Here is a 26806-nt window from a genome sequence, read left to right on the forward strand (position 1 = left end):
TCAGGCAGAGCCCGGCAGCTCCTGGCCCTGCAGGGCTGAGGCTTTTCCCCGTTGCTGGCCACACACTGATGGAGCAGCACTGCTGAACTCGGGCACACAGAGGGACCAGCAGCAGCTGCCTTTGGCCACCTGAGGCTCCAAGGCCCAAACTCTGAGCAGTCATGGCTGGAAGAGACTGGCAGGATCTGATTGATCCCTGACTCTGGGCCAGGGCTGCACAAATGACCCCCCAGCAGCAGCAGCAGCAGCAGCAGCAGATGGAGCTGACTTTGAGCACAGCCCCTGCCCCTCTTCCCTCCCGTGTGCAGCGGTGTCACAGCAGCCTGAGGCACCTGGGAGCCCCCAGTGCCAGCAGGGACTGGAGATGGCAGCCCTGGGCTCCTGGAGGCTGTGCAGGGAGCAGAGCTGGGCACTCCTGTCCCTGGGGAGCTTCCACATGGAAAAGGCTGCTGTGCCCAGGCAGCTGCAAGGGCACAGAAAGGAGGCTCTGGAGCACTGGATCTGTGCCAGTGCCACAGTCCTGGGCAGCAGCCAGCGAGCCCTGGGGGAACAGAGGGCACAGCAAGAGGGACAGAACCAGGCAAGGGCAGAGACTGGAGAGAGCCAGGCCCGGGAGCAGGAACAGCTGCTCCATTGCACTCTTGGAGAAAGCTCTTGGCTGGTTGAAAGCACTGAAAGGCGTGAAGGGCAGAGAGGAGGCCACAGCAAACAATGCTCCTGTTTGCACAGCCTCCCCTCTCCGTGTCCCAGAAGGAATTGCATGGACTGTGTTCTTCTCTCCAAGTCGTCTCGTTCAGCATGAGCAGCTCAGCACCAGGAGCTGAAGGAGCTGAAGCCTCAGGCCACAGGAGCTGGGCAAGAGGGAACTTTTGGAGCAAAGGAATGCTGCTAAAATAGACCCAGCTGAATGCAGTGGATAGAATCATGGAATCACAGAATCCTTTCTGTTGGAAAAGCCCTCTGAGCTCACCCAGTGCAGCCGCTCACCCAGCAGTGCCAAGCCCAGCACTAAACCACGTCCCTGAAGTGCCAAGGCCTGGACAGCAGCCCTGAGTGAGGCCTGGACAGCAGGCCCTGCGCCAAAGGTGGCCTCTGGATGAGCCTTCCAAGCAAAGGTTATCTTTGTATCTGCTCCCTAATGAAATATGCATGGACATTAGCACTGTGATAGATGTAGCCACTCATTAGTGACATATGTATTGACCTTTGTGTATTTAGAAGCCAGACAAGGCCATGAAATCTGACATCTGGCCTTGTTTGGGGCTGTGTGGTCAAAGTCACCTCCCTTGGTTCCTCCTTGAGCCCTGGCCAGGCTTTGGGAGGGACCCAAGAGGAGGATGAAAGCAGATGTTGCCACACTAGCAGTGCTGTCAGTTTGCTCATTCAGCACTGTCAGAGCTGGGCCCTCTCCCAGCGGGGTTGGAGCCTCACCTGGGGCTGGAGGCACCTGCAGGAATTCCCAGTGCCCAGGAGTGGCTCTGCAGCCCTTGGCTGTGACAGCTTCCCCAGCTGCTGTGTGGGTCTGGGGGATGGTAAAGGCTGAGGGTAAATGCTGCTGGATCTTTGTTAATCACTGCAGGCAATCTTTGGTGGGGATGGTTGGGTGCATTGCTGAGCTGCTCCTGTGGTGATTCTTTGCTGCTCTGAACTGCAGGAAATGACACTGATTCCTTCAGCTGGAGTCTGAAGGAATTTGGTGCTGACCCTGCCCACTGGTAAAACAAAACTGGCACAGTCTGGCCAGATCCCAACAAAATGTCACTTGTTCAGTGTCAATGTGAGGAATCAGTCCCCTCAGAAATTCCCAGCTGGGAAGCCCTTCCCTGGAGTTCCCTGGCTCTGGAGTGGGCTGAGGTTGGAGCCCTGTGGGAGCAGTGGGGCAGTCTGGTAAAAGAAGCTGCACCCCTGGATGTCTTCAAATGCATCCAAAAATTTCAAATGGAAAAGGAAAAGACCTTGTGGGTTTGGGCAGACAAAGATGAATTTGTTGAGAATGCATAGGAAACAGCACCTTCAGAAGGAACAATTATTGTTGGAATGCTCCCACATGGAGCAACAGAAGAAGGTTTTAATCTTGAGCTGATATGCATTTGTACAAGTGAAATATAGATATAATAAATATCTATATACATATTTATAGTATAATAAGACATACATATACATATATATATACATTTATATATTTCATATATACATATATTCACATATATATGTGGGCATATATGTGTATACACATATGTGTAAACAATATGTATACATTGTTTATATTGTTTAACACATCCTGCCAGACCAGATCTCCCTGTTTGCCCCAAGGACCCCTTTGGGAAATGCTCTGATCCACAGGGCTCCATGTGAAGGCTGCTGTGACACTGAGGGACTTGCACAGGAATTCCATCCAGGAGCCTGGGTGCCCCTCAGGGTCCCCCTTCCAGCCAGAGGGGAAAGGGCCCCCCAAGCCTTGTTAGCCACAGACAGCATTGGAAAGCTGAACAGCAAAGGGCCTGGGGGCATTATTCTGGAATTAAAAAGGTGCCAGCTCCAGGGACAACAGAATTCTTGTTCCTAATTTGAATGAGATTGAGAAAAAAGAATGAAGAACGGTGTCACTAAAGTACTACTGGTGTCTGTAAGGTGTACCCTGATAGTCAGCCAGAATCTTTGTCTGCCACAAACACCTCCAGTGTTTCACCAAGGAATTGGTCATCAAAATGTAATGATGGGTTATGATGGATTGCTGAGCTTCTTTTGTAATTCTTTGCTAATGATTATGTGCTTTGCTGAGCTTATCCTTTTGTAAATCTTTGCAGCTGTGCATGATATAAATGACACAATTCCTTAAGTTGGTGTCTGTGTCTTTGGTAGTGACCCTGCCCACTGGTGAAACAGGGCCCCATCTTGCCTATGTGTTCCCTGGGAAGGCAAAAGCCCTGACTCCAAAATTCCCCCCTTCCTCCCTGTTCCCCCCTTTACACCCTGAGCATGATGTGCTCTGGTCTGGGCTATGCCCGGGCTCAGTTGGAGTCCCCTGTCCTGGCTGTGTCCCCTGCCCAGCTCCCCCGCAGCCCCAGCCCCTCCCCAGTGTGGCTGACAAGGGGCAGGACAGGCCTTGGCTGTGCAGCAGCTCAGCAAGAACAAAACCATCTCTGCGTGCTCAGCCCTGGGCTCAGCATGCAGCCCAGCAGTGTCTCAGTGCCAGGGGCTGTGCCCTCAGTCCCTGCCAGGGGTTTCCATGGCAACTGCCAGGCCAGGTGACCCAGGTGTCCCCCCAGTGCCTGTTGCCATGGAAACAGTGCCCAGCCCTGCCCCTTTCTGCCTGGCTGACCTGGCCTTTGGCCCTGGCAGTGCCGTTGGCTGCTGGTTCCTGGTGCCTGAGCGGCCAGCGCGGCACAGGGCAGGTGGCCATGGCACAGCCCCCAGCAAGGGATCCCCTCTGGCTCTGGGCACTGACACCAGCCCTGAGCAAGGGACCAGGGCAGCTTTCCATGGCCACCAACCATCACAACAGCTCCAGGCATTCATTGCCATGGCACCAAACCAAGGACTGGGTCCCTGTGGCCATTGCCATGGCACCTGGTGTCACCAACGAGTGCCACTGCAATTGTACCTGGAACAGCCCTGGCACCGCTTTGTCCCAGGGTCACCATGCCAGCTGAGGACAGCAACAGCTGGTGCTCTGCAAGGGCCCTGGGGCAGATGGGAAGGAGCAGCAGAGCAGGGGCTGATCCATCCCCAGTGCGCTGCACAGCCCAGGGCAGCGTCCCAGAGCGTCCTCATGGAGCTGCCAACAACATCCCCCCTCTGCAGCCCTGGCCTCTCCCCCAGCTCACACAGGTGCCCCATCCTTGCAGGCACAGACACGGCAGCACTGGCTCAGCAGCCCCTGTTTGCATTGCACACAGCAGGGGGAGCACCCCCATGCTGTTGCTGTGGGGACATGAGCCTGAGGGAGCACAAATGCCATCAGCCCCTGGGGCCAGCAAGGGCTGGGGGACACCAGGGAAACCACTCAGCTTTGTCCTGGCCTCTGCAGTCAGCCAGAAAGTTTGTTCCCATCAGCTGGGAGTTTCCTGTCCCACTGCAGACCCTGTTGCTCAGAGCCAGGGCTGCCTGGCAGCCAGCCTCAAACTGCCCTGAGAATTTCCTCTGCTTCCCCTTTGCTTTCTTTCCTCTTCTTGATACAAACGTCTTCCTACTGCCCACCCCTGTTCTCTCTCCTGCAAACAGCCCATCCCTCTTTGCCCTTTCCTCTCTGGCCCCACTCCCCATTGCAGTTCCTGACTTGGCACCATGGGAACGTCCCTTGGGGAGCAGGATCATCCTATAAGTGCTGCAGGAATTATCTGCAGGCTCCTGCACTTCCTAGTGCTCCTCCCTTGCCAGAGGCACCCCAGGCCAGGGGGGCACATCTGGGCTGCTGTGTCTGGCTCTGGGGCTCCCTGTTCTGGGGCAGTGAGGAGGAGCTGCAGAGGCTCTGCAGGACTGACAGGATGGGCTTTGGGGCTGCCAGGAGAAGCTGAGAGCCCTGGGCTGCTGGAGCTGCTGAAGAGGAGGCCCAGGGCTCGTCCTGCAGCTGCTCCATGGGTGGTTTAGGGGAATCACAGAATGAGCAAGGTTGGAAACAACTTTGGAGATCATGAAGTCTAACCTGTGCCCTGGCACTGCCTTGTGTCCTCTGAGCCTCCTCTTCTCCAGGATAAACAACTCCAGCTCCCTCAGCCACTCCTCACAGGACTTGTGCTCCAGACCCCTCCCCAGCCTTGTTGCCCTTCTCTGGACACGCTCCAGCCCCTCCATGTCCTTCCTAAATTGGCGCTTCAGAACTGGACACAGCATTCGAGGTGTGCTGTCACCAGTGCTGAGTGCAGGGGAAGAATCCCTGCCCTGCTCCTGTTGGCCACACCATTCCTGATCCAGGCTAGGAGCCTTTGGCCTTCTTGCCCACCTGGGCACACTGCTGGCTCCTGTCCAGCCTGCTGTCCATCAGTTCCCCAGGTCCCTTTCTGCCTGGCTGCTCTCCAGCCACTCTGTCCCCAGCCTGTAGTGCTGCAGGGGTTGTTTGGCCAAAGTGCAGGACCCAAAATTTGGACTTGTTAAACCTCACCTTGTTGGATTTGGGCCCTGGATCCAGCCTGTCCAGGTCCCTCTGCAGAGCCCTCCTACCCTCCAGCAGATCACACTCACACTCAGCTTGGTGTCATCTGCAAATTTGCTGATGCTGGACTCAGTCCCCTCATGCAGATCATCAATGCAGACATTGAAATCCACGCTGGCTGGCTCTGAGCCCTCGGCCATCCTGTGGGTGCCCTGGGATGGCACTCAGGGTGATCTGTTCCATAACCTTGCTGGGCACCCAGGTCAGGCTGACAGGCCTGGAGTTCCCCAGCTCCTCCTTTCAGCCCTTCTCGGGGATGGGCTCACACTGGCACCTCCAGTCCTCTGTGACCTCCCTGCAGAGCCAGCACTGATGGTAAATGATGGAGAACAGCTCGAGAAGCTGCTCATCCATCAGCTGCTCATCCACCAGCTCCCTCATCCCCCTAGGACGGATCCTGTCTGATCTCACACACCTGCGAACATCTGAGTGGCTCAGCAGGTCACCAACTGCTTCCTCCTGGATTCTAGGGGGCTGTTCTGCTTTCTGTGCCCATCTACCAGCTCAGGAGAACACTTGTCCTGAGGACAGCCTGTCCTAATAGTGAAAACTGAGACAAACAAGATGTTAAGTAGAATAGGCTTTTCCTTATCTTTAGTTACTATATTCTCCACTGTACCTAAAAAAGAGGAGGGATTCTCCTTATCCCATGTTTTGCTATTAATTTGCTTTATAGAAAAATTTTCTATTATTTTTCAATAAAGTGGCCAGGTTAATCTCTAATTGATCTTTCACCTCTCGACTTTTCTTTCTACATGAATTAACATCCTTAAACACTTCCTAAGTTGCCTGACCTTCTGTCTGAAATTTATGCACCCTCTTTTTTCCCCTGAGTTCCTAAAAAAGCTCCATGGGCAGCCAGGCCAGTCATTTTCCTCACTAGCTCACATATTTTGCCACACTGGGATAGGTTGCTCCCTCCTTCTTAAGATTACTTTCTTGAAATGTGTCGATCCTTCCTGTACCCTTTTAGTTTTAAGGGCTGTGTCCCTTCAAAGAATCAGGACCTGATTTGGTACTTCCCAAATCTGCATCCTAAATAGGCCAAAGTCTGCCCTTCCTAATTCCAGTGTAGAAGTTTTGTTGCTGCCCCTCCTTCTTTCACAGAACATTGAAAACTTGATTATTTCATGGTCACTGTTCCCCAGGCAGCCTCCGAGCCCCACATCTGCCACCAGCCCTTCTCTGTTTGTGAACAGCAGCAGACAGAGCTTTCCTTGGCAGTGGGAGAGTCACCAAAAATTCAGTAAAACAGAAAACTCCTTAGCACCAGTGTAGCATTAAGAAGCAGCATTCTTTATTCAGCTGGATGCACAGGGGATAGCTCCTCCCAAAGCCATGCGTGCTGAGTACAGGAAAGTTTCTGTTTATTTTCTGTATTTTGAACACATATTCATTGATTATCCCTGACTAAACACACATATGATATTCATTTCCCAAAATCATTAGCATATTTCCCCTCCCCTTTTTGCATGCATTCTTCTGTCCTGGGGGTCTCTCTGGTGGTCCCTGGTGGACGTGGACCCCAGTGTTCCACTGGACCTGGCTGAGCTGGCAGGACACTGAGGCTGGTGAACTTCCAGTTCCCCTTCTCACACAATGGGCATTGTGTGGTTTCTATAGGCCTGGGGTTTTGGAGAACAAGCTCCAGGTGTCAGCTCAGCTGGTGGAGACAATTTATCATCTGGCAACATGAGGTCACAGAGTGAGCTTTGACATCACAGAGTGGGTTATGTGAAGTGTTTGAGCAGCTATGACATCATATACTGCCTCTGTGACATCACAGATCCAACTGTGACATCAAAGGGCAGAGGTCTAACATCACTGACCTGACTGTGACATCAGAGACCAGCTCTGTGACATTGGAGAATGGGCTCTGACATCACAGAGCAGGCTGTGACATCCAAGAGGGGCTGTGTGAGGTCACTGGGTTGGTCACTCTGCCCCAGCTCCCCTTCACAGTTTCTCCCAACAAGTCCAATGCTTTTCATGCCCAGCAGGGTCCCTGTCCCCTGGGATCCCCCCAGACCACCTGGAGCCACAGCCTCCACCAAAGGATGTTCCACAGGATCCACCCCAGAGCCTGACACAGGGACAAGGGGCCAGGGCTGTGTGACCAGGACATCAAGGACAGGGATTATACAGGTCACTGTGGCCTGGGTTGGGTTCCTCAGGGCAGGAAAGATGTCTGGCAGCTGGAGCAGGCTCTGGGAAGGGCCTCCAAGGTGGGGCTGGAGCCCTTGGGCTGTGAGAAGAGGCTGAGGGAGCTGGGCTGGTCCAGCCCGGAGCAGGGAAGGCTGAGGAGCTCCTCATGCCAGCCTGGCAGTGCCAGCGAGGAGGGGATGGAGAACACAGAGCCAGGCTCTTCACCGGGGGGCTGGGGGGAGACAAATGCCAATGGGTGGAAGGGGAAAGAGGGGAGATCAGCCAGGACAGGAGGAGATGAAATGAGTCAGGCTGGTTTCAGCATTTCCTCAACACCAAGAGCAGCCTGACTCCCTTCTTCATCCACCACTGATAGATTTGCAAATCAGGAATTGTTTGAGCTGTTCTGTCTTCAGTCCAGGACAAGAATCCTGATACAATACCTTAATTGTGTTTATATGTATCACAGAACCACGTTTGTCAAAAATTAATTTTAGTATGCAAATCAGTTGTGAATAGTGGACTCATCAGACACTGCTGGGACATTTCACATGGCTCAGGGAAGAGTTTGTAATTGTGTGATTGTTATTTTAATTGTGTAATTTTTATTAAGTTGTATCCTGTTAAACTGTGGTCTGTTGGCTAGGTCCGGTGTGGGCTGGAGGGAGTTCAGATTTGCACAAGGCTGCTCTGAGTGCCAGCCTTGGATAAGGGAAATGGTGGGGTGGGGGTAGGGACAGAGTCTGATTGATTGTCAGCCATGAAGGGTTCTATTTTCATGCCCAGTCAAACTGCATGTGGAGGTACTTTGATTCAATGTCAATTGGAGATTCCACATTTCAATGAATTACTAGTAAAAAAAAAAATTACAGGACCTAAAAAAAAAAATTCTTGCTGTTTTTTTTAAATTCAGAGTATGCACATTGAATTGGCTTCTGAAATCTGACTAATCAACCACAAAAGATTTGAACACTTAAATCAAATTGTTCCCAGAGGCTTGGCTTGTTAAGGTGTTCTGAATGTTAATGAGCCCTGGGACACTGAATTCCTGCACTGAAGAGCTGAAGGCTGAACAAGCCTCTGGAGCAGGGAAATTCAGCAGCAGCCTCCAAGGTGCTGAGGATGTCAGCAGCCCCCACTGAGGCCATCCCTGCCCAGAGACCGTGGGGGAATGGGCAGACAAGGAGAGTGTCCCTGGGGCTGGGGCAGCACAACTCAGAGGCACCAGCGGCTCCAGCTGGGAAATGGAGTGTGAATGTGGCTGGGAAAGCCCTGCCTGGGCTGTGCCAAGCAGGACACACAAGCCCTGACTTCCATCCAGTAGAAAACTCTGTCAAGGAGATATTTAAAAGGAGTTACAAATGTTTGTGTATTCTGAGTTGGACTTCCTGGAAAAATACCAACCAGAGATCCTCAGGAGCTCAAAACACAAAACAGCCTTTACTGGTAACTTTGGAAAATCAGAGAAACTTTGGCAAAAAATTTATTTTGACATTCAATGAACAAAAAACACTTCTCAAAGCATTGACTTGGCCCATTCAACGTCACACACTCTAAGCTATTTGAATTTTTACATTTATCAAATTTGCAAAATGACCGAAAAAGAAGAAAAGGACAGAAAGAGAGAGAGGCAAAAAAGATACAGAGAAGCACATACACAGCTACCAACTCCTGAATTCCAGCACTGTTCAGATGGAAATTCCAAGAGGAGGTAGGGTCAAGATGTGTGCTTGCCTTGTGGTCAGCCTTCTATACCCCTTGGTCTTCCTGGTCCCTTCCCTCAGGTGGGCCTTGGGCTCATTTGGTCCCTCAGGAGCTGGGCTGGGGCTGCAGAGGTGGCTGTGGAGCATTGCCTGTGCTGTGCCAGGGACTGGCAGCCTCTGCTGGGCTGGGAGAGAGGCTCTGGGGGGATTGGGGTTCCAGGGCAGGGCAAGACTGGACCTACCCCTTCCTCCCCCACATACAAAATGTTTTGAGCCAACAATCTCCTTGAGACTGTCACAATAGGGAATGTTGGAGGTGAAACCCCAATTCTGGCCATGGGCACCTGGATGAGGAGGAGAGTTCTTTTCCATAGGAAGGAAAGCACAGAGCCCCAGTGTCTGGAGACCCTCACTAGGCCAAGGCCTGGCAGACTTGTCAGTAATGGCAGATTTATTCTGGGACCAGTATTTGGATATAGGGAATGTTTTAGGTGGAATCCAATTTCGACCATGGGCACCTGGAGAAGCAGGACAGTTCTTTCCCATAGGAAGAAGAACACAGAGCCTAACCCAGGGTTTTGGGGACAGATGAGAGGTGATTCTTGTGAAGCCATTGCCAACCAGACTTTTCCTGGCAATATTCCTATGGGAACAATCTTTGTATATAAGGAAATTTGGAGGAGAAATCCTAATTCTGGCTATGGGTGCCTGGAGGAGAAGGACAGTTCTTTTCCATTGGGAAGGAAAGCACAGAGCCCCAGTGTTTCAGCAGCAGATGAGAAGAGACCCTCTACATGCCAAGGTCATCTGGGCCAGTCAGGCAGCCAACGAGAGGCCAAACCAGCCAGATCAGATTCATGTTCCCTTGCTGTTATGAGACCTTGCATTATCACCATGGTCCCCTTGGTTCCATGGGGCCCCGCAGCGTCACAATGGTGCTTTGATTCCATGGGGTCCAACAGTGTCACAAAGGCCCCCAGGTTCAATGGGGTCCCAGAGTGTCACAATGGTCCCAACAATTCCATGAGGCCTTGCAGTGTCACAATGGTCTCCATTGTTCCACAGGCCCCACAGTGTCATGGGACTCCTCTGTTCCATGAGCTCTGAAATATCACAGTGGACCTTTGGACCCTGGGGGTTTGCTGTGTCACAATGGTCTCCTTTGGCTCCACAGTGTCACAATGGACCACTGATGACAGGAGGCCCCTTTCTGTCACCCTGGAGCTTTGGTCTCATGCAGCCCAGAAGTGACACAATGGTCTCCTTCGGCTCCACAGTGTCACAATGGACCACTGATGACAGGAGGCCCTGCAATGTCACAATGGTTGGTTCCATGCAGCCCTGCAGTGTCACAAAGGCCTCTTGGTTTCACAAGGCCTCACAGCATCACAATGGTCCTCTTGGTTCTCTAGGGACCTCCAGGGTCACAATGGTCTCACTGGTTCCATGGGGCCTCATACTGTCACAATGGTCTCCATGATTCCATGAGGTCCTGCAGTGTCACAATGGACCTTTGGCTCCATGGCATCTCACAGTGTCACAAATGGCCCCTTGGTCTCATGACACCCCAAAGTTTCACAATGGTCTCCACGGTTCCATGAAGCTCCGCAGTGTCACAATGGCCTCACAGTGTCACAATGATCCCTACATTCCATGGAGCCGCACAGCGTCAGTACACTACCCTTGGTTGCATGAGGCCCAGCAATGTCACAGTGCTCTCCATGATTCCATGAGGCTCAACAGTGTCACAATGGTCCCTTGGTCTCACAGGGCTCCACAGTGTCACAATGGTCCCTTGGTGCCACAGAGCCCCACAGTGTCACAATGGTCCCTTGGTCTCACAGGGCCCCACAGTGTCACAATGCTCTCTTGGTTCCATGGTCCTGTGCTGCTGCATTCTCCCCTCCCCTTCTCAGGCCGCCCTGCCAGCTGAGAAATGCTCCTTGGGGCTCGGCCTTGGCCAACAGCCCCTGGGCTCAGCTCCTCTGCAGCTCATCACAAACACTGTCTGCTCCAGGCACTGCTGCTGCCCAACCAGCTCCTGGTTCCTGGTTAAGGTCTGAGTTCAGTTCTGTTAAGTTTGGGCTCTGTTAAATGTCCTTGTGTCACACACACACACAGGGACAGTTCTTGATTCATTTCTGTTGTGGTTGCCTGGATTCTGTTTGGTTTTGTTGTTGCTTTGTTTCCCTGGTGTGCCTGAAGTGTCCAGTCAGGAGCAGAGTAAATCTTGGCAATGAACTTTGTGCTGCTGTCCCTTACTATTAAATCTGGTTTTTGCTGATCCCTTGCTGGGGATTTTTCAGCGTTCTCAAGCCCTCGTTCGTAACAGGGTGAAGGAGCCCTGGCCCAGGCTCTCGCCCTGGGGGACACGGGGACACTGCCAGGGCGTCCCTGTCCCCCTGTGCCACCCCCAGGGCCCCGGCCCCCGTCCCCGTGTCAGGCTCTGGGGTCGATCTCGTGGAACATCCTCTGGGGAAGGCTGTGGGGCCGGGGGCGGGGGGACCCGGGGAGACAGGGGACCCTGCTGTGCACGAGCAGGGTTGGACTGCTCTGGGGGAACTGTGAGGGGGGCCGGGACAGAGTGACCTCCCCAGCGACCTCACACAGCCCCTGTGATGTCACACAGCCACTGTGAGGTCGCACAGCCCCTGTGATGTCACACAGACCCCTGTGATGTTACACAGCTGCTCTGGGATGTCACAGAAGGTGCTGTGATGTCAAAGAGTCACACTGCGATGTCACAGTTTGTTCTGTGATGTCACAGGCTGCTCCATGATGTTACACAGCCACCCAGTGATGTCACAACCCATTCTCTCATGTCAGAGAGCCACCCTCTAAGATGGCAAGGTTCTATGGCCTCACACTATGATGTCACAGACAGCTATGTGATGTCACAATCCCCTCAGTGATGGAACAAAACTCTCTCTGTGATGTCATAATGCCACTCTGTAATGTCACAACACACATTTTGATGTCACATATCACTCTATGATGTCATACAGCCATGCCTTGATGTCACAACCTGCTCTGTGATGTCACAGAATCCTCTCTATGATGCCATAGCTGCTCAGTGACCTCACTCAACAAACTCTTTGATATCACCATCCAACCTGTGGCCTCACACAGCCCACTCTGTGCTGTCACACAGCCCCTGGCTGACATCCCACCTGCTCTGTGCCTCTGTGACACAGCCACAGAGGTGCTGCTGTGACACAGCCCCCTCTGGGACATCCCACAGCCCCTGCCAGTGCTGAGCCCCTGTGAGCTCTGTCTGTGCCCTGCTGGCGTCCCTGAGGGGCCCTGGCAGTGCCCCAGACCTGCTGGGCTGTGCACAGGAGCTGCTCCTGGCCAGAGCTGTCTCTCTGCAGCGCTGCCCTTGCCAGGAGCTGCCTCTGGGCCAGGAGCCCAGCCCAGCTCAGCAGCACAGACACAGCACAGGGACTTTAATGAGCCTCTGGGGCTTTGTGCTCTTTGCATCAGACTCAGTCCCTCACCTCTGAGTGTGCTCAAAGAACTTCGTGGGGACTCAAAAAGAGGGTGAAACACTGAAGTTTCTCCTACTTTAAATAGATCTTTCTGAGGGACAGGACTGATAAAATGTCCCCAGATTCCAGGTAGAGCAGAACACTGGTGGCAGTCATGACAGGTGGGGACAAGGAAGGGAAAGGTGTTTCTGCTGCTGAGCAAACCTGTGTCTCTGTCCCTGCAGGCTGTCAGCATCCCCCAGGTGCCCCACCTGGCTGGCCCCTTCCTTTGCTGACAGCTCTGCCTCCTGCCTGCCTCTGCCTGCCCACACAAAGCCTTGGGCTGCTCCAGGCTACTGCTGGGGACGTGCTGCACCACAGCCCTGCCCTGCCAGGGAAATTCCTTTCTCCTGGTGTTTAGTCTGGACCTTCCAAGCTGCACTTGTTGCTATTATGTCTTCTTCAAGCTCATTCCTACTATGAAGAAAAGTTCCAGCCACTCTAAAACCACCCTTCCATCCCTCCATGGCTACTCCTGTTCTCTCCCCAGTCTTCACACCACTGACCCCAGATCCATCAGCCTCTACCTGCTGGTTTTGTGATGAGGCCTCCAAACCCCATCCTGGGAGACTTTTGTGTCTTCTCCAAGGTCTGTGAAAATGGAAAAATAGTGGTCAAAGGAATTTTCTCCCAAATGTTGCCTTGACAGAACAAGGGTCAATATCTCTAAACTAAACAAGGGTGGATTTACATTTGTTAGAAGGAGGGAATATTTTACAGCGATGAGAGTGGCACAAAACTGCAGCTCTTTTTCCAGAGAAGTGGATTCCCCATCCCAGGAATTGTCCAAGATCAGGAGTTTTGTGCAGCCTGACCCAGTGAAAACCCTCTCATCCCCAGGGACAGAACTCCTGTTGTGTGGGTTCTCTGATGTGCTGGGAGCCCTCACAACACTTCTGGCCAGAATGTCTGCTGAGGGCAGCCAGGCTGCTGCAGGGGCAGTAACCTCACAGCCATCACCATGGCAGCCCTGTCCCCTGGGCCTGGCTCTCCCCTTTCCTCTGCCCCTGCCTTGGCTCTGCTGCCATGAAGAGTTTTGTCATTAATATCTTGTCCCCAAGGTGCTGGGGCCAATGGCTTCCCAGTCAGGCTCCTGGAGCAGAAGTGACTTTTCAGAGCCCAGCCAGGAATGAGCCCTGAGGCAGCAGCTCTGCAGTGGTGCCCACCAGGCCGGGCTGCCAAGGGAGGCTTCTGGCCACGGCCTGCAAGCAGCTGCTGCTGCCAAGGTGCCTTTGGTGCCTCAGGCTCTCCCTGGCACAGCTCCCAGCACGGCACTCTGCCCTTGTGCCCGAGCCCTTCCCTGTGCTGGGGCTGGTCTGGGGCTTTTCCTGCAGCGAGACCTGCCCTGCTCATGGCACAGGAAAGGCAGTTCCTGCTGGAGCAGGAGGCTCTGCCTGCAATGGGCCCCAACAACCCCAGCAAGGCCCTGTTGACTTCAAAACTGCGGCTTAGAGGACTATATTCCAATAATTGTTATAGCTCCTGAACTGTGGAGTAAATAACTGTGCTGGTGATCTTTCCATCTGATCATGATCAGAATAAGCCAGAGACATATTTATATAAATTAATCTGGGATTCTATCATTAATCCTGCGCGACAAATTGTGTTGAAGTTGAATTCCACCTGTTCAATCTTTTACATCTTCGACAAAGACTGGGGCTGGGATTGGATCCAGCCAGTCCCAGTCTCCTCTCTTAGAAGGAATTTTAGAAGTCTACAGGCCCTGCAGGGGTTTGAGGAACCATGGTGGCTACGGGGTGTCATTTCTTCACCTCATGACTCATCAGAAGTTTCTCCAATAAAGAAATCAAGCTTTTGCCTGAAGCTCCTTCTGGTGCCCATGACAGGAACCCCTGTGAGTGTCTGGGACATCCCGGCTCTTTGGCAGCCTGGGGACTCCTGGGATGTCACCATGGAGCCCCCGTGAGTGCCTGTGACAGATCGGTGCCTTTGCAGCCCAAGGTCCCCTGGGATGTCACCATGGAATGGCTGTGACTGCCTCTGACCACAGGGCTCTTTACCATCCCCAGAAACCCCTGGGAGGTGTCCATGGAGCCCCTGTCTGTGCCTGTGACATTCCAGCTCTGGAACAGCCTGGAGACCCTTAGAAAGTCCCCATGGAACCCCTCTGAGGGCCTGTGACAAATCTGATCCTTAGCAGGCAACCATCACCAGGACCCCTGTTTCTATGGTCAGTATCCATGGCAACCATTACCAGTCCCCTGTTGCTATAGTCAGTTTCCATGGCAACCATCACAAACCCCCTGTTGCTATGGCCAGTTTCCATGGCAACCATCATCAGCCCCCTGTTGCTATGGTCAGTCCCTTGGCAGCTCCATGGAGACCCCATGCCAGGGGTGGTTGCCATGGACACCAACTCAGGCCTGCAGGCAGAGCTCGTTGCCATGGCAACCATTGGCAGTCCCATCCCCAGGCTCATGGGATCCCAGAGCCACAGAATTGGCTGAGCTGGGAGGGACCCATCAGGATCCTCCAGTCCAACTGCTGGCCCTGCACAGGACACCCCAACAATGCCAGCCTGGGCCTGGCAGCGCTGGCCAAACGCTGCTGCAGCTCAGAGAGCCCTGGAGCTGGGACCCTTCCCTGGGGAGCTTGGGCAGGGCCCCAGCAGCCTCTGAGCAAAAACCTTTTCCTGACATCCAACCTGAGCCTGCCCCGACTCAGCTGCAGCCGTTCCCTCCACTCCTGTCCCTGGACACCAGAGGGAAGAGGTTCCCACAGCCCCAGCCAGGGACCCGCTCCCAAGGCCGTTGCCATGGCCACCAGGGCTGGGACCAGCTGGGATGCTCGGTTTCCACAGGCCGGGGTTCAGGAATAGGGTACCCCAGTTTTCTGCTCCCACTAAAACCGCACTGCCCTCCCACCTCTTGTGGAAAGCACAAAAGGCAAAGATCCTGGGCTGGGATAAAAACCATTTATTGGGAACAGCAACGAGATAAGGAACAAACAGGAACAAAAACAATATTGATAACAGAAGGGATAAGTGAAACTATTTGCAGAGAAAACTAAAACATGAACAATTGGCTCTTCACGGCAATGTATTTCCTCCTGTCTGCAAAGGACACCCTTCTCCCTGGGGTGAGAAAGAGTCCCTTTCCTGCCCCGGGCCAATGTTCTGAGGTAGGAGTAAATGTAATGACAGGGCCATGGCCAGACCCTCATGTTCTTCCATCCCACATCATGTCATTGGCAGGGGCAGGAAAAGAGACAGGTGTCCTCCTTGCATGGATCATGGGGAACATGGATCACCAGGGCTGTTTCCAATATAGGTCCTCCAATGAGGGATGAAGCTGGAGCTGGGCATGAAGCTCTTCTGCTGTTGGGGCACTGATAAAACGTCCCTTACCGGTGCTTTCATTCGTGACTGGTCAAGTCAGAGCGCTGGGTGAAACTCTTCCCACACTGGAGACACTCGAAGGGCCTCTCCCCTGTGTGGATGCGCTGGTGCCTGATGAGGGTGAACTTATGCTTGAATCCCTTCCCACAGTCAGGGCAGCGGAAGGGCCTCTCCTCTGTGTGAATCCGCTCATGCAGGCGGAGATTTGAGCTGGTCTGAAACCTCTTCCCACAGGTGGGGCACTCATAGGGCCTCTCCCCAGTGTGGATGCGCTGGTGGATGATGAGGTGGGACTTGCGCTTGAAGCCCTTCCCACACTCAGGGCAGCAGAAAGGCCTCTCCCCAGTCTGAATGAGCTGGTGCCTGAGGAGATCAGAGCTTGTCTGAAAGCTCTTCTGGCACTCGGGACACTCGTAGGGCCTCTCCCCGGTGTGGATGCGTTGGTGGGTCACAAGGGTGGACCTGTAGCTGAAGCCCTTCCCACACTCCCCACACTCGTAGGGCCATTCCCCAGTGTGGATCATCTGGTGGCAGATCAGGACGCTGTGCTGCCTGAAGCTCTTCCCACACTCTGAGCACTTGTAGGGCTTCTCCCCATCATGAAGCCGCTCACGAACCACCAGCTCTGAGCTCTGGCTGAAGCTTTCTCCACCTTCCTGACTCAGGGTGGGTCTTTCCTCCTCAGCGCACCTTGGGCTGGGTTTGGAGCCCCTCTTCCTGTGGAATCTCCGGGAATTGTCCTCCCCATTGAATTCCTGTGTCATGGAGCTGCTCAAAATGGCCTCTTTCATGAGGTTCTGCCGTGGGGATTTGCCCTCCCTGGTCTCCATCCTCAGCTCCTTCTCTGGGGGAGGAAGGACAAGGAGAGGATGGGATTTACCCCCATGCCAGAGGGAAGGGAAAGGAGATCCCCCGAGTGCATCTCCGGAAGGATGGAGTTGGCAGCAGGGTTGTCCTGCAGCTGGGGGCTGTGCTGGGCTGGGAGATGGAGCAGAAGAGAGGGGGAAAGGGGCACTGACTTCCTCCTCACCTGCCTGGGTGTCCTGGGGCATCTTCCTCTTCCTCGCAGTCTCTCCCTCCATCTGGCTAAGTTTTAGGAATGGGAAATCCTGTTTTGGGAGGAAAACAAGGAATGAGCACACTAAATTTTGCACCAGATTGAAGGCAAACTTGGGGGAGAGTCTAAGTCAGAATTCCAATTCAAAAACAAAATTAGGATCAAGGCAATGATACAGAAAAACTGCCTTAAACTCACAGAGTCAGGATATAATCTGACACCCTCTTGGTCAGGGTGGTGGCAGCCGTCCCATTAAATGGTGGCTGCAGTCCTGTTGGAGTGATGAATGTGATTCTGTCAAAGCAGTGATGCTGTAGAAAGGTCTGGTCTTCCTCCGAAGGTCCAGTGGTGGTTATGGAGCTCTTGTCCTCTGGGAATCTAGTAGGCAAGGTGCTGCTGGTGTTGCCAGCCTCAGCTTATATCCAGGCAGGAATGCTTGGATCCTCCCCCTGGGCGGAGCATCCCACAATGGGATGATGGAATTTTATCAGTCCTGCAGTGACACTCAATGGCCCATTCACAGAAGGTATCTCCCCTGCAGGGCGTTATCAGGGGTGAGTCATGGAAGAGATAAAGAACCCTGCCCCACCTGTTTATAGCAGTTGATGAAGATGGGGATTGAAAACATGCATTTGGTTACATCTTGCATGGCAACTTGAAACAGTGGGGTAATCCCTGCTCAGGGGGTGAACACCACCCCCCTTACCCAAACTGGATCAGGTGTAAAACCCCCACCCTGGGAAGGCCACACACACAGGGGACAATGTCACACTTGCCCTGCAACAGGGGAGGTCTCTGTCCCTTGTCACTCCCTTGGTCTCTCATCTTTTCTCTTTGTTTCCATCTCTCTCTCTACCTCACGTTTACTGTTCAATAAAATCCGCCTTGGATTTGGTCTCGTTACCACCTTAACTGGGGCAGAGGCATCTCTCTAACAATTTTCTTGACCATCTTGCCGTATTATTTTGGTCCAGTGAGTTCAGGGCACTGTTCTCTGACCCCAAGTGCCTTTGACAACAGCATGGTTCCCTCCACTGAGGAGGTTGTGGTTCTTTCTGGAAGAACTCTTGGAAACTTTGACACAGTCCCTCCTTCCTCCTGGGGACCTTATGGAGATAATAAAATCTTTATTTCTTTATGGGAGAAATGATGAGGAAAATGGCTTTTATGGGTGGCCAGTGTAAAGAAATTAATTTGCTGTCTTTCCTTAAAGAGTTGTTAAAATCACTGCAGGAAACAGAGCAAGTGTTACCAGTGAGACTGACAAGGTTCATTTACCCCATGGTGAGGAACACAAGGTGGCTGAAAGTCCCACAAGAAGCCCAGCTCAAGTAGCTAAATTTCCAAATAACTCCTGAATTCCCAGGCTTGGGTGCTTTAGCAAATGTGAGAATCATCATTCTCTTTGTCCCCGTCACCTTTGTGACAGCTACACAGAGCTTTCCCTTCCTTTTCATGATCTGTATTGGGTCGAATATCCACTTTTCTTTTATTGGAACCTGCCAGCAGCTGAGCTGGAGCTGTGCAGAAACCAATGAATATTGGAATTGCCACATCTCTGCTTGAATTGTCCATTTATTCATGTTGGGATTTGTTTGTATTTTCATCACATTTGACTTGTGGGAAATCAAATATTCATCAGTGTATTTTTTGCCAAGTTTAATTTCTACCAAGTTTATTTTGTCCAGTGTCCAGGAGATGCTGAAGGGGTCTCTGTGCCTCTTGCCCTGAGGGATGCTTGGGTGGGGCTTGGAAGGGTTGTCCCTGTCATCCCAGGCCATTCCCTCGGGGACTGTCCCTGTCCCTGTCACCCCAGGCCATTCCCCAGGGTGTCTCCATCATTTTCACCCAGGGAATGCCTGGGGGGTTCTCCCTCCCTCTCACCCTTGTGCCGGGGGGTGCTCGGGGCAGTCTCTGTCCATCTCAGCCAAGGCGATCCTCGGGGGTCTCTGTCCCCTCACCCTGGGGGATGCTCGGGGGGTCTCCATCCCTCTGGCCTCAGGCAATGCCTCTGCAGGGCTGGGGACCAGGGGCTCTGTGTCCCTCTCACCGCTGAGGCTGCTCGGGGCTGGGGGGGCTCTCCGACCTTCTCACACCTGGGGAGGCCGGGGGGGTCTCTGTCCCTCTCAGCCCTGCTGTGACCCCACCCAAACATCATCGGGGTCACAGGGACAGAGACATCCCCAAAGCCCCAAGAGGGCTGAACCTGGAATTTGGTTTGGGGCTGAGGATTTAGGAAGGGGCTGGAATTGGGGCTGGGATTGGAGTCGGGGCTGAGATTTGGATTAGAGCTGGGATTGGGGTTAAGGCGAGACATGGGATTAGCTTTAGGGCTGGGGTTGGGATTGGGTTTTGGGATAGACAAGTCTGAAACTGGGATGAGAATAAATACAGAACTGTGAGTGTGTCTAAACGTGGAGTGAGACTGAGACCAGGATCAGGGTCAGGTTTGGGACTGAGCTCACCCAGGGCAGGACAGGGGGGATGTCACTGCAGGATGTCCCTGGCGTTTTTCCAGCCCTCCTCAGGCAGCTCCAAACATGGGGAGCACCTGGGTGCCCCAAGATCCAGGTGCTCCCACGCTGCCCCTCAATATCAGGCGAGCATTCCCTGAGGGCAGCCCTGACTGTGACCACTGGGGCTCTGGGATCAGCCCTCATATCCCTGTGGGAGCAGCAGCAGACAGGATGAGAGATTCCCCCGCCCCGTTTTTCCTGTGGAAGGGTGAAGCCCAGCTGCCCTTTCTTCTGGTGCCTCCTCCTCTCCTCAGCTGAGGATGTCAAACTCCCCAGGAGCAGGAAAATCCCCATTCCCTCTTTCCTTGTGGCTGCAGCCTGGAACATCCACCCAGAATGAAGGACTTTCTGACAGCCCTGCTGAATGACACTGGAAGAGGTTTGTGAGAAGGGGAAGAAATTGTATTTTGATAGTAAATAAAAGGTGCAAAATTATTCCTTTCTGTTATATTCCTTTTCAGTTAGTTCTGGTCTGTTTTCAGAGTGCCACCTTCTCAGCTGACTGTGTTTGTGCCCTCCGTTCTCTCCTGCCTCTCTTTGCCTGCTCTGTTTCTCTGTCAGTGTCTCCCTTGACCCAGGGCAGCTCACACCAAAGACCGTGCCCGGATCTAATTCCCAATTCAGGAGCTACAACAACCATGGGGGAAGTTATGAATGCTCGCAGTGAATTGCCACTGTAAGATCTTGCTCCACTTGGCTTTTGGCTCCTTCTTGACAGCTTTGCCCTCAAGGGCAGGAACATTTTTCATAGCTGAGAACTGGAATTCCAGACCCTGGCAGTGTGTGCGGTGGATCCCAGAGGGGCATTCCCGAGGCTCCCAGGGTGCTGCTCCTGCCGTGCCTCCCAAGGAGCTTCTCTCCCAAGGGGAGAAGATCCAGCAGCTCTGTGGGCTCCCAGAGCACACAGCAAAGGTGGCTTTGATGGACATTTTCCAGCACCTTCCCCGCTGGAAGCAGAGGGAGGGAGGAAATAGAAGCGAGTCCTGGAAGGACTGGAATGGGAAGGGACTCTGTCCATGGATTACGACCCCGCGAGGGAGAGACGCCTCTGCCCCAGTGAAGGAGCGAATGAGAGCGTAGGACAGCAACCGACGATTATTGAACGTGGACTGAACGGAACAAGAAATGGGGAGGAGAAAGGGAGAGAAAGAAATCGGGAAGAGGTCTCAGAGAACAGAAAGAAACAGGAAAAGGCTCCCGCCTGGACTCCGCAGCTCCCAGGAACCGGCAGGGCGCAGAGCCCTTCACAATTCCAGCCAATCACAGAACGCAGTGAACAATTTCCAGCCAACCAGAGCTTTTCTCGCCGATGACTCACCGGTTGCCAGGCGGGCCCGCAGAGCCCAGCGGTCCCGGAGCGGAATTTGGGGCTCGGGCCGGGGGGACGGATCCGCCCCGGGGGGGTCCCCGAGCCCCTGCCCGGCCCTGGGGCCGATCGGGGGCTCCCCCACCCAGCAGTCGGTGCTGCGGGGCCGCGGGGCAGAACGGTGGGAAAGGGGGGTCCTGGCTGGCAGCGGAGGAAATGGGGGAGGAAGAGGAGGGAGAGGAGGAGCAGCAGCGGCAGCGGGAGAATCGCGGCGCTCGCACCGCCCGCACGCCGAGCCTGCAGCACCCCCTGCCCCGGGAGCATCGCCCCCAGCCCCGAGCCGCAGGGGAGGGCGGAGGCCTAGCTCGCCCCGGCTCCAGCCAGCGGTCTCCGGGAGGATTTTTTGGAGAGTGTTCGGAGCCGGCAGATCCCGGACTCGAGCCCCGGATATCTCCGGGCTCCCTAAGAGGAGCTTTTTCGGGGGGAGAGGAGCCGCGATCGCCCCTCGGGAGGGTCCCGGGGGGTCCACGTGGGGATGGCTCGGTACCGACGGGGCGGGACATTGGTTTTGGGGATCCCTGTGAGAGCCGGGGCTGTGGAACGGGGCACCCCCGGGGCGGGGAGAGGGTAAGGGGCGATACCGGAGCTGGGGTACCCCCGGCAGCCCGGAGATGAGGCGGGGACGGGACCCCCTGACCCTGACAGGGGTGTCCTGGGGTGACTTCATGATGCTCGTACCCCATCGGTGTGTTTAGCCCAGAAATGAGTTCTGCACATTTAAGGCTGGTTCTGAGAGCGAAGCGAAGGAGGAAGAATCTGCAGTTTGTTTTCAGAAACTGCACTCACTCCTCTACATTCCAGCTGCTGGATGGACAGACAGCAGGAAAGAGCTCTCCTTTGCTTTTAGTCAGTTTTTAGGTCTCTGAGGCAGAGAAGTTCCCTGGACTTTGATTTTTCTTTTTCTTTGGAGCTGTTTAAACCTGCTCTGCACTGAACAGCCAGGATACCACCAGCAGCTCTTCCCTGAGGCCCACCGGGACGGGCCTGGGCTGAGGCATTTCCAGCGCTGGATGGACTGATAATAGACTGATAATAGACTGATAAGTGACTGATAAGCCACTGATAAGGCACTGATAAGACGCTGAGTGCCCGGAGCTACAACCAAAGGAGGGACTTTCGGAGTTTGTCATCTATTTTGGAGCAGCAGAAAGTTTTATTGCTTAATATTGTTCAATTTTTGTGCTGGTGAATGCTTTGCCTGTAGAATAAAGATTATTTCCACTTTTCTCCCCGGCAATATTTTCCCGGACTGGCTGAGGGTGGGGCTGCTGAATCGGCATTCTAGAGGAAACTCCTTTTGGAGGGTTTCAACCAAATTTGCCCTAAACCAGAACAGGGTGGTGGAAAGAAGGGGGAATCCCAAGTGGCTGGATTGAGGGGAGGCTGGGGAGGGGGACCTTGGGACCCCAGAACCTCCCAGAATCCAAAAGCAGGACCCTGGAGAGGAGGGATCCCCAGGACCCATGGGATCCCAACCAGCCCTGAGATGGGGGACCAACAATAACCCAAGAGGGATGAGACTGGAAATGGGAAACTCCTGGTGGCTTTTTTTGATTCACTCTTGATTTTTGGACATCAGGTGACTTCTAGAAATGGACGTGGGTGGGAGGAATCCCCAACCCAAGGCATTCACACCTTGTTTTTCCCCAAAAAAGGATTTTCCCAAAACCTTCCCACCGTAACATCCCCCCTGTCCCAGTCTGGGTGAGCTCAGTCCCAAACCTGACCCTGATCCCGGTCTCAATCTCACTCCATGTTTAGACACACTCACAGTTCTGTATTTAATCTCATCCCAGTGCCAGACTTGTCTAGCCCCAGACCCAATCCCAACCCCAGCCCTAAAGCCAATCCCATGTCTCGCCTTAACCCCAATCCCAGCTCTAATCCAAACCTCAGCCCCAACTCCAATCCCAGCCCCAATTCCAGCCCCTTCCTAAATCCTCAGCCTCAAACCAAATCCCAGGTTCAGCCCTTCTGGGGGTTTGGGGGTGTCTCTGTCCCTCTGACCCCGATGATGTTTGGGTGGGGTCACAGCAGGGCTGAGAGGGACAGAGACCCCCCCGGCCTCCCCAGGGGTGAGAAGGTTGGAGAGCCCCCCAGCCCCGAGCACCCTCAGTGGTGAGAGGGACAGAGAGCCCCTGGTCCCCAGCCCTGCACAGGCATTGCCTGAGGCCAGAGGGATGGAGACCCCCTGGAGCATCCCCCAGGGTGAGGGGTCAGAGACCCCCGAGCATCCCCTGGGCTGAGAGGGACAGAGACTGCCCCGAGCACCCCCTGGCACAAGGGTGAGAGGGAGGGAAACCCCCCAGGCATTCCCTGGGGTGAAAATGATGGAGACACCCTGGGGAATGGCCTGGGGTGACAGGGACCAGGACAATCTCCTAGGGACTGGCCTGGGCTGACAGGGACAACGCCTCCAAACCCCTGCCAAGCATCCCCCAGGGTGAGAGGCACAGAGACCCCTCGAGCATCCCATAGGCACTGGACAAAATAATTTGGCAGAAATCAAACTTCACTCTGCATAAATCACTTTGATGAATATTTGATTTTCCCACAAGTCAGATGTGATGAAAATGCAAACAAATCCCAAACATTAATAAACTGACAGTACAAGCAATTTTGTGGCAATTCCAAGTTCCACTGGTTCCTGCACAGCTCCCGCTCAGCTGCTAGCACATTCTGATAAAAGTGTAAATTCAGCCCAATACAGATATCATTAAAAGGAAAGTAAACTCTTTGTAGCTGTCACAATGGTGACAGGGATGAAGAGAAAAATGATTCTCACATTTCGAAAAGCACTCAAGCCTGGGAATTCAGGAGTTATTTGGGAATTTAGCTGCTTGAGCTGAGCTTCTTGTAGGACTGTTAGCAGCCTTGTGTTCCTCACCATGGGGTGAATGAACCTTGTCAGTCTCGCTGGTATCATTTGCTCCCTTTCCTCCTGTGATTTTAAAAAAACATTTCAAGGAAGGATGTCGCAGACATTTTTTCATAAAATCCTCTCTTTTAGGATTTATCCTTTCTGGGAAGCTGGGGCCCCAGAAGAAAAATGCAAACAATAATTATCTGCTGATGTGGAATGTAACAGGAGCATCTGTGACTGGTCTTCTGTGAGTGTTTGGATTTGCTGACCACTCACGGGAGAGTTGGTCCTTGCTTTCTGCTGGACACAGAACTTTATTATTCATTCTTTTCTTTCTATTCTTAGCTTAGCAAGCCTCTGCAACTTTTCTCTTTATTCCTTTTAGTATAGTTATAATGTATTATATATCATATATCAATAAATCCAGCCTTCTGATCATGAACCAAGATTCTCATCCACTTCTCTCACCCTGAAGACCTCATCAGGTCGCTGTAATAGAAGGACAACAAAATATTTTCTTTACACTCTGGGCCCAAAAAGGCGATTTATTTCATCGGTTCTCCCATAAGTCACTCAGAGGAAGCTGCAGCCCAGTTTCAAAGAGTTCCTCCAGAGAGAACCACAACCTCCTCAGAGGAGTGAACCATGCTGTTGTCAAAGGCACTTGGGGTCAGAGAACAGTGCCTAAACTCACTGTGGCAAAATAATTTTACAGTCTGGTGAGTCTGGTTAAGAAAAGTGTTAGAGAGATTCCTCTGCCCCAATTAAGGTGATAATGAGACCAAACCCAAGATGAATTTTATAGAACAGTAAATGGGATAGAAAAGGGGAGACAGAAAGGGATTGCCAGGAAAAAGAGCCCTCGCCTAGGGCAGGGTAAGTGTGACATTGTCTCGTGTGTGTGTGCCCCTTCCCAGGGTGGGGGTTTTACACCTGATCCAGTTTGGGTAAGGGGGGTGGTGTTGACCCCCTGAGCAGGGATTACCCCACTGTTTCAGGCTGCCATGCAAGATGTAACCAAATGCATGTTTTCAGTCCCCACCTTCATCAACTGCTATAAACAGGTGGGGCAGTGTTCTTTATCTCTTCCATGACTCACCCCTGATAACGCCCTGCAGGGGAGATACCTTCTGTGAATGGGCCATTGAGTGTCACTGCAGGACTGATAAAATTCCATCATCCCATTGTGGGATGCTCCGCCCAGGGGGAGGATCCAAGCATTCCTACCTGGATATAAGCTGACACTTTGCTACACCAGGAGCAGCTTGCCTACTGGATTCCCAGATGACAAGAGCTCCATAACCTCCACTGGACCTTCAGAGGAAGACCAGACCCTTCTGCAGGATCACTGCTTCGACAGAATCACCTTCATCACTCCAACAGGACTGCAGCCACCATTTAAGGGGACTACTGCCACCATCCCGAGCAACAGGGTGTCAGGTTATATCCTGACTCTGTCAGTTTAAGGCAGTGTTTTTGTATCATTGCCTTGATCTTAGTTTTCTTTTAAATTGTGATTCTGGTTTAGACCTCCCCAGGTTTGCCTTCAAACCAGTGCAAAAGACAATGTGCGCACCCTTTGTTTTCTTCTCAGAACAGGATTTCCCATTCGCAGACCTTGATTGGACGGAGAACGAGGCTGTGAGGAAGAGGAAGGAGCCCCGGGACACCCAGATGGGTGAAGAGGAAGTCAATGCCCCTTTCCCCCTCTCTCCTGCTCCGTCTTCCAGCCCAGCACAGCCCCCGGCTGCAGGACAACCCTGCTGCCAACCCCATCCTGCCGGGGATGCACTGGAGGGATCTCCTTCCCCTTCCCTCTGGCATGGAGGCAAATCCCATCCTCTCCTTTTCCTTCCTTCCCTAGGGAAGGAACTGAGGATGGAGACCAGGGAGGAAAAATCTGCATGGCAGAACCTCATGAAAGAGGCCATTTTGAGTGATTCTAGCGCCCAGGAATCCAACAGGGGAGAAAAACCTCAGACATCCCCCATGAGGAGGGGCTCCAATCCCATCCCAGGGTGCTCTGAAGAAGAAAGAGCCACCTTGAGCCAGGAAGGTGGGCAGAGCTTCAACCAGAGTTCAGAGCTGGTGGTCCATGAGCAGCTTCATGATGGGGAGAAGCCCTACAAGTGCTTGCAGTGTGGGAAGAGCTTCAGGCAGAGCAGCACCCTGATCAGCCACCAGATGATCCACAAAGGGGAATGGCCCTACGAGTGTGGGGCGTGTGGGAAGGGCTTCAGCTACAGGTCAGAACTCATCAGTCACCAACGCATCCACACTGGAGAGAAGTCCTATGAGCGTCCCCAGTGTCAGAAGAGGTTTCAGACCAGCTCTGATCTCCACCGCCACCAGCGGATTCACACTGGGGAGAGGCCCTTCACCTGCCCTGAGTGCGGGAAGGGCTTCAAGCAAAACTCCCACCTCATCAAGCATCAGCGCATCCACACTGGGGAGAGGCCCTACGAGTGTCCCCAGTGTGGGAAAAGCTTCACCACCAGCTCTCACTTGACCAGACACCAACGGAACCACCAGTAAGGGATCCCTGCAAATGCCACAAATGCAGGAACAGCTTCATGCACCACTCCAGCTTCATCCCCAATGGGAGAACCCACACTGGGAAGAGCCCTGGTGATCCATATTCCCCATGATCCATGCTGGGAAGACACCTGTCCCTTTTCCAGCCCCTACCAGTGTTATGATGTGGCATTGAAAAACATGAGGGTCTTGCCATGGCTGTGTCATTACATTCACTCCCACCTCAGAGAATTTCCAGGTGCAGAAAAGGGACACCCTCTCTCTCTCACCCTGAGAAGAAGGGTGTCCTTTCCAGGTTGGGGAAATATGTTGCTGGGGAGAGCCAGGAAGTTATGTTTTAGTTTTCCCAGTGAACTGTTTCATTTGTCCTTTCTCTTATCAATATTTTTTCAGTTCTGTTTGTCCCTTATCATATTCCTGTTCCTAATAAATTGTTCTTATCCCAGACCGGACCTTTGCCATTTGTGCTTTCCATGAGAGGCAGGCGGGCAGCGAGGGCAGTGCGGTTTTAGGGGGAACAGGAAATTGGGGAATCCCATTCCTCCACCCCGGCCCCTGGAAACGGAGCATCCCAGCTGGTCCCA

The 26806-nt window shown here is 53.2% G+C and overlaps 2 protein-coding genes across 2 annotated transcripts in view; both read right to left on the reverse strand.

Moving 5' to 3' along the window:
* LOC141727877 (uncharacterized) overlaps window positions 1–15906 on the reverse strand; it is a 52395-nt gene extending 36489 nt beyond the window's left edge. Inside the window, exons 1-2 of the mRNA XM_074534162.1 lie at window positions 15895–15906; window positions 13377–13394 (exon numbers count right to left, since the gene is read on the reverse strand). Of these exons, the coding sequence (XP_074390263.1) occupies window positions 13377–13394; window positions 15895–15906 (30 nt within the window). The remainder of the gene's footprint in view (window positions 1–13376; window positions 13395–15894) is intronic.
* LOC141727878 (uncharacterized) lies at window positions 15903–16715 on the reverse strand. The gene has a single exon (XM_074534163.1). The coding sequence runs from the start codon at window positions 16713–16715 to the stop codon at window positions 15903–15905; it is 813 nt and encodes a 270-aa protein (XP_074390264.1).
* Between the last annotated feature and the right edge of the window lie 10091 nt (window positions 16716–26806).

This window comes from Zonotrichia albicollis, unplaced genomic scaffold (genome assembly GCF_047830755.1).
Source record: "Zonotrichia albicollis isolate bZonAlb1 unplaced genomic scaffold, bZonAlb1.hap1 Scaffold_257, whole genome shotgun sequence".
NCBI classification, from domain to species: Eukaryota; Metazoa; Chordata; class Aves; order Passeriformes; family Passerellidae; genus Zonotrichia; species Zonotrichia albicollis.